The 12,781-nt window shown below is 40.0% G+C and overlaps 1 protein-coding gene across 1 annotated transcript; it reads left to right on the forward strand.

The window, feature by feature from the left end:
* Nucleotides 1–305: 305 nt before the first annotated feature.
* On the forward strand, nucleotides 306–1,339 carry LOC145820556 (uncharacterized). Its single transcript, XM_082916613.1, has 2 exons — nucleotides 306–729; nucleotides 1,239–1,339. The coding sequence occupies exons 1-2, from the start codon at nucleotides 306–308 to the stop codon at nucleotides 1,337–1,339; spliced, it is 525 nt and encodes a 174-aa protein (XP_082772739.1).
* Nucleotides 1,340–12,781: the final 11,442 nt, after the last annotated feature.

Genomic DNA, 12,781 nt, shown 5'->3' on the forward strand with positions numbered 1-12,781 from the left:
TGCACTACAGAGATTTTGTCACCATAAGGAGAAAGTATTGTTGTTAGCCCCTTGGGCAAATGGTATTACGCATGTGGGACAACGGTTTGTTGGAGGTGCACAAGAATTTCGTGACGTTTTATGTAAGTATGCCATCCAATGTGGGTTTCAGTTTACATACGTGAAGAACGAGACAACAAGAGTTACTGCTGTGTGTGCGATGCGGGAGGAGAGGGGCTGCTTGTGGGCTATACATTGTAGAGCACAGCGAGCAAATGATTTTTTCTACATCAAGAGTTTTAGTGATGTGCATACTTGTGGTACGGATGTCTGAACATCGAAGAATTCGTGAGTTAGTTCGGATCATATCTGAAATTGTGAGGAACAAGTCGTTGACTCGGCCGCGTGATGTTGTGACTATTTTGAAGAGGGATTATGGGCTAGATGTGAGTTACCATGTTGTATGGTTGGCTGTGGAGAAAGCAAAGGCTGGTATTCATGGAGATCACTCATTATCGTTTGACCAGCTGCGGTGGTATTCGGATGCTGTGATGCGGTACAATTCGGGGAGTTATGTCAATATTGACTATGATGCAAGTAGTCAACAGTTTCGTCGTTTCTTTGTGTCATTCGCTATGTGTATTTCTGGGTTCAATTCTTGTCGGCCTTTATTATTCTTGGATGGAACATTCCTCAAAGGAAAGTACAAAGGTCAGCTACTTGCGGCAACGGCGAAAGACGGAAACAATGGTTAGTATTTTTTTTACCTGTATATTCATGTCAATATTCACATTGACATGCATAGTATGGACAAATGAGTGATTGAGAAATTATAAGTAATGTGAACATTGACATTAGTATACACTGATGTGAATGTTCACATCTGTGTGTGCTAATGACAGTAATGTGAACATTCACATTATTATACACTGATCCGTTCACATTATTATACATCTGTGCCTGCTAATGACAGTAACGTGAACATTCACATTCACATCAATGTATACTACTGTCAGTTGATCCATTAATGAACAGTACTGTGAATGTTCACATTATCAATTGCTGAACAATCAAAAATGAATTATTAATGGTCGTTAATGTGAATGTTCACATCATTGTTGTTTATGAACTTGAATCCAGAAATAACAATAGTAATAGGGCAATGTAGATATAAACATTCACATGACCTGTTTCGTTTATATTGTTTTCTATTCATTTTGGAATATTGTGAATAGTTGCGTATTGGTGTTGTGTTGTAGGTCTGTTTCCTGTTGCATTTGCGATTGTTGATTCGGAGACCACGGCGAATTGGTCGTGGTTCTTGCATGAACTTGGGAAGGTTGTTGATGGTAAGCGCTAGATTACTTTTATTTCGGATCGTAATCTTGGCCTGTTAGAAGCTATGCCGAAGGTGTTCCCATCGGCTCATCACGGCTATTGCTTACAAAACTTGAAGAGCAATTTAAGAGACCGGATGAAAGGAATTGATAATGGCTTCAGGGATCACCTAGTAAGTAGTTTGGGTGATTATGCTTATGAGCCAACTGTGGTAGGGTTCCATGAAAAGCTTGCAAAATTAAAAGAGGAGGGTAAACAATGAGCACATGATTTTTTCAAGGACTTGGCACCTGAGCACTGGGCAAATTCATACTTCAGGTAATAATAGTTTTTTAAAGTGTTCCATTTGTTAAGTCAGAATGGTAGCGATGTGAATTATCAGTTAAGAATTGTAAAAATCTTCCAATTGTGTTTCATGTTCAATGTCAATGATGTGAATGTTCACATCTGATAATGATGACTGATTTGAATGATGTGAATGTTCACATCTGTTGTCATATTTTGCTGTTGTTAACATTCACATCATTCTCTCATTTAAGTTGATGTTAGTGTTCACAACTGTGCATTGTGTAAGTTAATGTTAATGTTCACTGCGAATGATGTTAATGTTCACATCAGTCAACGTGAATGTTCAGACCTGTTAACTTTCGTATTGTAAAATGTTTGTGATATTGTGCAAGGGCATGCGTTATAGGGAAATAACTTCCAATGCGGCGGAGTCATTTAATAACTGGATTAAAGAAGCGCGTAATCTTCCTATCACTCAATTGGTGGACACAATTCGTACTCAGTTGATGCGGCAAATGTCTGCACGGCGTGACCAAGCAAACAAATGGAATGAGCTTATTTGTCCTACATTCGAAACAAGGCTTATGGATTCGTTCAATGACAGCAGGTGTTGGCAAGTTAGCAAAGCCAATGAGAATGTGTTTGAAGTCCATTCGATACCATCTGTTACTGTTGATGTTGCGAGGCGTACATGTTCGTGCTTTAAATGGCAAATCAACGGATTCCCATGTTGTTGTTGCTATTCAGAAGAACCGTTACAATCTCAATGATTGTGTGGAACATTACTTTCATGTATAGACATATCGTGCAACGTATTCGGGTGCCATATTCCCTATACCATCGGTGTAGAAGCCGCCTTTTGATCCCATGGACTTCACTATATATCCGCCAACTGTGAAAAGACCACCCGGAAGGCCGAAAAAGAATAAGATCCCATCAAGGGGTGAGAAACTGAAGCAAATAAGGTGCAGGAGATCTGATAAGCTGGGGAGCCATAATCAGAAGTCATGCAAGGAGCCGATATAGGATGTACATTTTTCATTTCAACGTTGTGTTGCACATTGGATTCTTATATTCATTTCTGAAATAAGATTGTGTTGTGTTGGCAAGCAAAATAATGGTTTGGCAAACTTAGTATTTCATTTGTGCTTTTTCATTTTCTTTTTTTGTATATGAAACTGATAGTTTGTTAAAGTTGTAATGATAAATACATGATGTGGACATTCACACTTACGTAAACGAATCATATTATGTGAAAACTTGCACATGGGTTGAACTTTTTTACCTTATTGTTGCCAATGTTGACATGAATATAAGCTGTGATGTGAACTTTCACATGCATGAAGATTGACATGGTGTGAACATGCACAACTGTTATGAATGGAAAGAAATGTGAATATTCACACCTGTTCATGTTACCCGTAATGATGTCTTGCAAACATTGTGTACATTCCTGCACAAAGTATGTGTATTACATAAAAATCTGGTTCCAAAAATTGCATCAAATATGCTCATCACAACACGGCATTATGAATATCATAAGTGAGTTTGAACATTCACATCAGTGTTGCAACTGTGAACAGTCACATCTGTAAACATTAGTGCATATGAATATCATAAGTGAATGTTCACATTTGCCAGAGAAGAATGACATTTACAACTGTTATGAGCAAGAACAAATGTGAATATTCACATATGTGTATGTGATCCGTAATTATGTCATGTAGACCAAGTGTACACTCCTGCACAAAGTATGTGTATTATAGAACAGTCAAGTTCAAACATTCGCAGAAATTACACTCATAACAACACAACAGTATGGATATCGTAAGTGAATGTGAACATTCACATTAGTGGTACAACTGTGAACATTCACATCTGTAAAACATAACACCACCAAAAGTAGTTCAAAATTCGCAACTGGCTTTTTTCTATTAACAGATGTTGTGTCACTGTTTTACAATCAGTTGTTGTGTCAAAATATCAACGCATTCCATATTAACATTCAAATCGACAGTTGGTTAGTTTGTAGGTGGACACCCCCCACCTATAGGTTTTAATGAAGCTCTGATTTCTTATGATTCAAAAAACTATGCACTAACAAATCTCGTAGTCCACACCATTCTGAACCACTGAGGCTGCCCACAATTTCTTCATGATATATGTGCGCTCGCATGATGTAACATATTGCAGGCCCGCAGTCCACTCTGTAAATGCGAAATGGTTTTGATTAGCAGTTGACATGAATATTTGCATAATGGTTATGGAGGATTTGAAAAAAATGTAGTGAGGCTTACGAGTCGTCGCCTTGCTGAGGACAGACATCAACACTTTTGGTTGGTTGTGTTGGATTTTGGCCTGCTAACTTACTGTATAGCGGTGATGACTCGCCAATAACGCTCACAACATGCTCAATGTACTTCCTCTATGTATGGAATTTCAAATTAGGCACCAACAAACATATGTGTGTGTACAGTTATTTAATGCATGAGAACAAGTCATGTTTGTGTTGAAAAATAGCCACTTACAACTTCCTGTGCTTGGTCGATATGCGGGTCATGTATGCTTGTTCTTGGGCGCAATGAGTTGTAATGCCTCCACAAATTGTCTTTAGCATCATACACAACTATCGTCCAGTGGTACTCATGATGCAATGGAAATAGTAGGTATCTCTCTTCTTGGTAGTTTTTGACATGTGTATCAATGTGTTTACTCCTTTTGCGAGGATGGTACTTTCGTATCACTTTCTGTACACATTTGACAAATAATTAATGGACTGTGAAGTTTCATATTCACATTACAAATAATGGAATGATAGATTTTACCAAACACATGCTCGTGAAAATCAATGAGGCTTCATCCGAAATTGGGTTAACCACCTCTTGTTGTTCATGCAACAGTTCAGCATATGCATCTATGAGCTGCACAAACATGAGGTCATATTATATAGATTTTGTGGCTGTGAGTGTGCGTGTGTTTGTGTGTGCATATGCATGAAGAGTGAATTATATTTGTAATGGCATACATTGCTGTGTATTGATTCCTCCTTGACAAGGTTGACAATGTCATCAAAATACACATGTGTAGCCTTTGAATCTCCTTTCCACACCAGCAGCCTGTGCATTATGAACAAACCAATGTAAATATTTACATTGCACAGATCTGAACAAACCAAAAAAATTGAACACAGTGATGAGTATTGTCACGACCCAAACCCGGCCCTATGGGTTTAGCACCGTAACCGGCCAGTAATCCGAGATTACCGAAGGCCTGCTTAACAGTAATACAGTAAAACAGAGTACAGGGCCTGGCGGAAGCCAATACAGTAATTAAACAATGTCTAATGAGCTGTGACAGTCTGTATGCCAAAAAGATTTTTCATGCATTCATACATACACAAACAGTACAGTCTATACAAAATTTACAGTCACACAGTACAAGGACCTACTCCCTTGATAACAGTACAGTTAGTAACTGAGACGGTCTATACAGTAATCCAAACAGTATGGAGACAGACGGGGGGAAAACAAACAAAACACCCCAAAGCCATAGCATGGCAACTCGGAACCTCGCAGTGAGGCACAAAGGCTGGCTTGACAAGACTGGAGTCTAACCCACGCTCCTAGCTCCGATCTGGTGGCTGAGCACCTACATATATATATAAACAGTGAGCTAAAGCCCAGTGAATAACATAATGCGTAAAGAGGTTTAGAATGAATGTCCTTACGGTAATGAAAACAGTTCAATTCAATCAGCATTTCAGTTGTTCAGTACAGTAAACAGTCATATGTGGTACATCTGTTAGCATAACAGTAACAGTAGGTCTTAAAAGACCGAACAGTAATGATGGCCATCAGTCAGTAAACAGTAGTGGCTCCACGAGGGAACCGACAGAGATCTCTGTAACAGTAACAGTAACAGTAAACAGTAGGTACTAAGGATGCCACAGTACAGTTCAGAAATAAAGGACATACATTCATTCAGTAATAACAGTTCAGTAAACAGTTCAGTTCAGTATTCAAAAGATATCAGTTGAACATATCTTTACACAATTGTTACTCACAGAGTTTGGGCTACAGTATGCTAGAGCGTGTCTCCCCAGTCGCCAACCCTACACAGTTCACAGGTTGAACACACTAAGCTACACAGTTGGTAAATATAATAACTTAATCCCGAGGGCCTCGGTGTGTTCTACATCTATATCCTCAATAAGATGTCTTAAACTAGGCCTAAGAATGCCTAGAATGGGATGAGGATGCACAGATGTACATTTAAAAGCATTTCAGAAAAACAGAGTTCCGCTCGAGCGCAGGTTTCCCCGCTCGAGCGGTAATGCAACAAAGGTACACGCTCGAGCGTAAACTTTCCCGCTCGAGCGTACATAAAAGTACTGGATGGGTGAAATCTCCGCTCGACGCCCGCTCGAGCGTGAGATATGACTCCGCTCGAGCGCCCAATCCTCTGCTCGAGCGTACTGCAGAACAGTGCAGAGAGATGCTGGATGCTTGGATTCCACGCTCGAGCGGAACTTACCTCGCTCGAGTGGAAGTACGAAATCTAGAAAACCCAGATTGCACCTCCAAGCTCAAACTCACACTCAAATGCATCAAAACTCGACCTCTTGGGCTCATTTTCTGAAAAATGTTTATAGACACATAGAATAACATGATTTAAAGCTCAATTTGAGAAATCAAAGCCCAAGGGTGTTTCATCCAAACCCAATTTCAAACCATTTTCCAAGAACAATCCTCAAACATGACATGCATGATCTTAAATCATTTTCAAAGCTTTAATGCTGTTTCAAAAGAGCTTAAACCTTCAAAAACAAGATGAACTCATGGGGTACCACAAAATTATAAACATGCATGCACCATTATACCATGAATTCAACTCAAAACTCATTAATTCAAACATGCATGCATGAAATGAGCTTCAATTCACCATTAATGACCCAAATCATGACTTAGCTCCACAATCTAACATGGACCATGCAACAATCAACTCAAAACATGAACAAGAAGACAATGGAGCTACCTCTAGTCTTGTAGCTCAAGATGGGAGCTCAAATATCCAATCTCCTCAACAATTTCTTCAATTTCCAAACAATTCTACAAGTGAACTCAAGGCTCTCACTTCCTCTCTCTCTAGCTCGGTGGTGTGCTCAAAATATGGCTGAGGAAATGTTTTGTAATGCAAGGCTAAGGCTTCAAATATGAGTAAACAAAGGCCCACTAGATGGCAAAAGTGTAATTACGTCAAACTCTTTAATTAGCTTATTTTAATCTAATTTAATCATACCTAATCAGTTTTCAGGTGAATACACCATAAAATCACATTAATTACGAGGGTCATGGAACATCAATCGGTTTCTAATTCGGCCGCCGATAAGGCCTTCAATTAGCAGTTTAAACATATAAGCATGAACAGATAATCATACAGTTAAACAGATAGAATGCAATTTAGCTAACACATACTCAATCAATTCGGTTTTCAATTTCAGTCAGTCAGTTCAGTACTTTAATCAGTTCAATTATCAGTCATAATCAATTCAGTTTAACAGTAATCGATGGTTATCGGTAATCAATCAGTCATAAGTCGGTGAACAGTATGAGGGTTGTTACAGTCTCCCCTCCTTATAAAGAGTTTAGTCCTCTAAACTCGAGTTACCTTCATTCTGGAAGAAAACAGGATTCAGTGGAAACAGTTCAGGATATCGTTTGGCCATGTCATCTTCCCTTTCCCAAGTGGCATACACGCCACCGTCGTTTTGCCAGTCAACTTTCACTAACGGGATCTCTTTGTTCCTCAGTTTCTTGATTCGTCTGTTTACAATCTGTATAGGCCGTTCCTCGTAAGTGTAGTCATCACTCAACACTACGTGGGTAGGCTCTATTACATGGAAGGGATCCCGGAGATAATCTCTTAACATAGAAATGTGGAAAACATTATGCATGTGTTCCATTTCAGGAGGAAGCGCAACTAGATACGCCACCGGATTGATTTTCTCAATAATCTCATACGGTTCGACATATCTCGGCGCTAACTTGCCTTTGACTCCAAAACGAGTCTGGCCTTTCATTGGTGTCACTTTCACAAAAACGTGATCACCCACTTCATACTCTCTGTCCCGTCTTCTGACATCTACATAACTTTTCTGTCTACTCTGTGCAGTTTTCAGTCTTTGCTGTATCAGTTTCACTTTTTCAGTTGTTTCATACACAGTCTCGGGCCCAAGCAAAGGCCCATCTCCAACTTCTGCCCAGCAGATCGGAGATCTACATTTCCTGCCATACAATGCCTCGAAAGGCGCCATACCAATACTCGAATGGTAACTGTTGTTGTAGGCGAATTCAACTAATGGCAGATGACTTTCCCAATCTCCCTGAAAATCAAGGACACACATTCTCAGTAAATCCTCCAGAGTTTGGATGGTCCTTTCTGACTGTCCATCTGTCTGAGGATGATAGGCACTACTCAGCCTCAGTTCGGTACCCAGTGCAGTCTGTAGGCTTTGCCAAAACCTCGATGTAAACTTCGAATCCCTGTCAGAAACAATAGACACAGGCACTCCATGCAGTCTTACAATCTCATCAATATAGATAACAGCCAATTTGTCTGCATTATAGATTGTCTTGACAGGTAAGAAGTGAGCAGATTTGGTTAATCTATCAACAATAACCCAAATTGAATCCATACCTTTTCTGGAGCGAGGCAATCCAACGATAAAATCCATCGTGATATGCTCCCATTTCCATTCTGGTATGGGCAAGGGTTGCAATAGTCCGGCAGGTCGTTGATGTTCGGCTTTGACCTGTTGGCAATGAAGACATTTGGATACAAAATCAGCAATTTCTTTATTCATTCCCGGCCACCAGAAATTATGTTTCAGATCTTGGTACATTTTCGTATTCCCCGGATGGATAGACAATTTCGAATTGTGGCCTTCTTGCAGAACTCTTCTTTTCAGTTCAGTATCATTTGGTACACACAGTCTTTCTTGAAATTTCAGTACATTATTATCAAATTTGAATCCCGGTCTCGGTTTAGATTCTCTTTCTTCGATGATCTTCTTCAAGAAGTCATCCAGTTGCTGTTTCTCTTTAATTTCTTCAATCAGTGCCGGTTGAGCAGAAATAGCAGCTAAGGTTCCACCTTGTTCTCTCAAAACAATTTCGATTTCAGATTTTTCAAGGTCACAAAGTGTAACAACCCTCATACTGTTCACCGACTTATGACTGATTGATTACCGATAACCATCGATTACCGTTAAACTGAATTGATTATGACTGATAATTGAACTGATTAAAGTACTGAACTGACTGACTGAAATTGGAAACCGAATTGATTGAGTATATGTTAGTTAAATTGCATTCTATCTGTTTGACCGTATGATGATCTGTTCATGCTTACATGTTTAAACTGCTAATTGAAGGCCTTATCGGCGGCCGAATTAGAAACCGATTGATGTTCCATGACCGTCGTAATTAATGTGATTTTATGGTGTATTCACTTGAAAACTGATTAGGTATGATTAAATTAGATTAAAATAAGCTAATTAAAGAGTTTGACGTAATTACACTTTTGCCATCTAGTGGGCCTTTGTTTACTCATATTTGAAGCCTTAGCCTTGCATTACAAAACATTTCCTCAGCCATATTTTGAGCACACCACCGAGCTAGAGAGAGAGGAAGTGAGAGCCTTGAGTTCACTTGTAGAATTGTTTGGAAATTGAAGAAATCGTTAAGGAGATTGCATATTTGAGCTCCCTTCTTGAACTACAAGACTAAAGGTAGCTCCATTGTCTTCTTGTTCATGTTTTGAGTTGATTGTTGCATGGTCCATGTTAGATTGTAGAGCTAAGTCATGATTTGGGTCATTAATGGTGAATTGAAGCTCATTTCATGCATGCATGTTTGAATTAATGAGTTTTGAGTTGAATTCATGGTATAATGGTGCATGCATGTTTATAATTTTGTGGTACCCCATGAGTTCATCTTGTTTTTGAAGGTTTAAGCTCTTTTGAAACAGCATTAAAGCTTTGAAAATGATTTAAGATCATGCATGTCATGTTTGAGGATTGTTCTTGGAAAATGGTTTGAAATTGGGTTTGAATAAAACACCCTTGGGCCTTGATTTCTCAAAATTGAGCTTGAACCATGTTATTCTATGTGTTTATAAACATTTTTCAGAAAATGAGCCCAAGAGGTCGAGTTTTGATGCATTTGAGTGTGAGTTTGAGCTTGGAGGTGCAATCTGGGTTTTCCAGATTTCGCACTTCCGCTCGAGCGGGGTAAGTTTCGCTCGAGCGTGGAATCCGAGCATCCAGCATCTCTCTGCACTGTTCTGCAGTACACTCGAGCGGAGGATTGGGCGCTCGAGCGGAGTCATATCTCACGCTCGAGCGGGCGTCGAGCGGAGATTTCACCCATCCAGTACTTTTACAGTACGCTCGAGCGGGAAGTTTACGCTCGAGCGTGTACTTTTGTTGCATTACCGCTCGAGCGGGGAAACCTGCCCTCGAGCGGAACTCTGTTTTTCTGAAAATGTTTTTAAATGTACATCTGTGCATCCTCATTCCATTCTAGGCATTCTTAGGCCTAGTTTAAGACATCTTATTGAGGATATAGATGTAGAACACACCGAGGCCCTCGGGATTAAGTTATTATATTTCCCAACTGTGTAGCTTAGTGTGTTCAACCTGTGAACTGTGTAGGGTTGGCGACTGGGGAGACACGCTCTAGCATACTGTAGCCCAAACTCTGTGAGTAACAATTGTGTAAAGATATGTTCAACTGATATCTTTTGAATACTGAACTGAATTGTTTACTGAACTGAACTGTTTACTGAACTGGTATTACTGAATGAATGTATGTCCTTTATTTCTGAATTGTACTGTGGCATCCTTAGTACCTACTGTTTACTGTTACTGTTACTGTTACAGAGATCTCTGTCGGTTCCCTCGTGGAGCCACTACTGTTTACTGACTGATGGCCATCATTACTGTTCGGTCTTTTAAGACCTACTGTTACTGCTATGCTAACGGATGTACCACATATGACTGTTTACTGTACTGAACAACTGAAATGCTGATTGAATTGAACTGTTTTCATTACCGTAAGGACATTCATTCTAAACCTCTTTACGCATTATGTTATTCACTGGGCTTTAGCTCACTGTTTATATATATATGTAGGTGCTCAGCCACCAGATCGGAGCTAGGAGCGTGGGTTAGACTCCAGTTTTGTCAAGCCAGCCTTTGTGCCTCACTGCGAGGTTCCGAGTTGCCATGCTATGGCTTTGGGGTGTTTTGTTTGTTTTCCCCCCGTCTGTCTCCATACTGTTTGGATTACTGTATAGACCGTCTCAGTTACTAACTGTACTGTTATCAAGGGAGTAGGTCCCTGTACTATGTGACTGTAAATTTTGTATAGACTGTACTGTTTGTGTATGTATGAATGCATGAAAAATCTTTTTGGCATACAGACTGTCACAGCTCATTGGACATTATTTAATTACTGTATTGGCTTCCGCCAGGCCCTGTACTCTGTTTTACTGTATTACTGTTAAGCAGGCCTTCGGTAATCTCGGATTACTGGCCGGTTACGGTGCTAAACCCATAGGGCCGGGTTTGGGTCGTGACACAAAGCAACTCTTTCTGTCCTGTAAGCAAACAGGCTAAGTTTCCAATCGATTTCCGGCTCAATGCATCGACAACGGTATTGGCTTTTCCCGGATGGTACAATATCTGTAGGTCATAGTCTTTAATCAGTTCCAGCCATCTCCGCTGTCTCATGTTCAGTTCTTTCTGTGTGAAGAAATACTTTAAACTCTTGTGGTCGGTGTATACTTCACATGTCACCCCGTACAGATAGTGACGCCAGATTTTCAGTGCAAATACTACTGCAGCAAGTTTCAGATCATGGGTCGGGTAGTTCTTTTCATGCGGTCTCAGTTGACGGGAAGCATAGGCAATTACTCTCCCATTCTGCATTAAAACACATCCCAAACCCTTATGAGAAGCATCACTAAATACAGTATAACCATCCGTACCTGAAGGTAAGGTAAGAACCGGTGCAGTCACTAATCGAGTTTTCAACTCCTGAAAAGCAGATTCTCTTTGGTCAGTCCAGTCAAATGATGTCCCCTTCTGAGTTAACTGAGTCAATGGTAGGGCAATTTTGGAGAAATCTTTGACAAATCTTCTGTAATATCCAGCCAGTCCCAAAAAGCTTCGGACTTCAGTCACATTTGTCGGTCTAGGCCAGTTCACTACAGCTTCAATTTTCTGCGGATCAACAGAAATTCCATTTTTGCTAACAACATGCCCCAGAAACATAACATGGTCAAGCCAAAATTCACATTTAGACAGTTTAGCATACAGTTTCTGTTCTCTTAAGGTTTGTAGGGCAAGTCTCAGATGATGTTCATGCTGTTCTATACTTTTGGAGTAAATCAATATGTCATCGATAAATACAACAATAAAGTCATCAAGGTATGGTTTAAAAATTCTGTTCATGAGGTCCATAAAAGCAGCGGGGGCATTCGTGACTCCAAAAGGCATAACCAAAAATTCGTAATGTCCATACCTCGTTCTGAAAGCAGTTTTATCAATGTCTTCCGGTTTAACCTTCAGTTGATGATACCCCGATCTGAGATCAATCTTAGAAAACACTTGGGCACCCTGTAACTGGTCAAACAGGTCATCAATACGCGGTAATGGGTATTTATTCTTTACAGTTATCTTATTCAGTTCACGATAGTCAATGCACAGTCTCAGTGAGCCGTCTTTCTTCTTTACAAACAAAACAGGCGCACCCCATGGCGAAGTGCTAGGCCTGATAAACTTCTTGTCCAACAGTTCCTGCAGTTGCACTTTCAGTTCTTTCAGTTCAGTTGGGGCCATTCTGTAAGGAGCTTTCGATATCGGCTGTGTACCCAGAATCACATCAACGGTAAATTCAATTTCCCTGTCAATCAAATCCCCTGGCAGATCATCTGGAAATACATCTGGGAATTCCCTGACTATAGGAATACAATTCACATCAGTTGTATCACTATTATCAGTAGCCACAGTCAGTACAGAACACAGATATCCTTTACACCCTTTTCTAATTAATTTAACAGCTTTCACTGACGAAATCAAATACGGAGGAGGTACTACTCCACTCCCATTAAA

The sequence above is a fragment of the Camellia sinensis genome, chromosome 1 (genome assembly GCF_055761805.1).
Source record: "Camellia sinensis isolate YWXY chromosome 1, ASM5576180v1, whole genome shotgun sequence".
Lineage (NCBI taxonomy): Eukaryota > Viridiplantae > Streptophyta > Magnoliopsida > Ericales > Theaceae > Camellia > Camellia sinensis.

Excerpts from the sequence above, each read along its gene's own strand:
- LOC145820556 (XM_082916613.1), top strand. The coding sequence starts at position 306 with ATGTCTGAACATCGAAGAATTCGTGAGTTAGTTCGGATCATATCTGAA. Across the intron at positions 730-1,238 it reads GGCGAAAGACGGAAACAATG|GTCTGTTTCCTGTTGCATTT; the intron begins GTTAGTATTTTT and ends GTTGTGTTGTAG.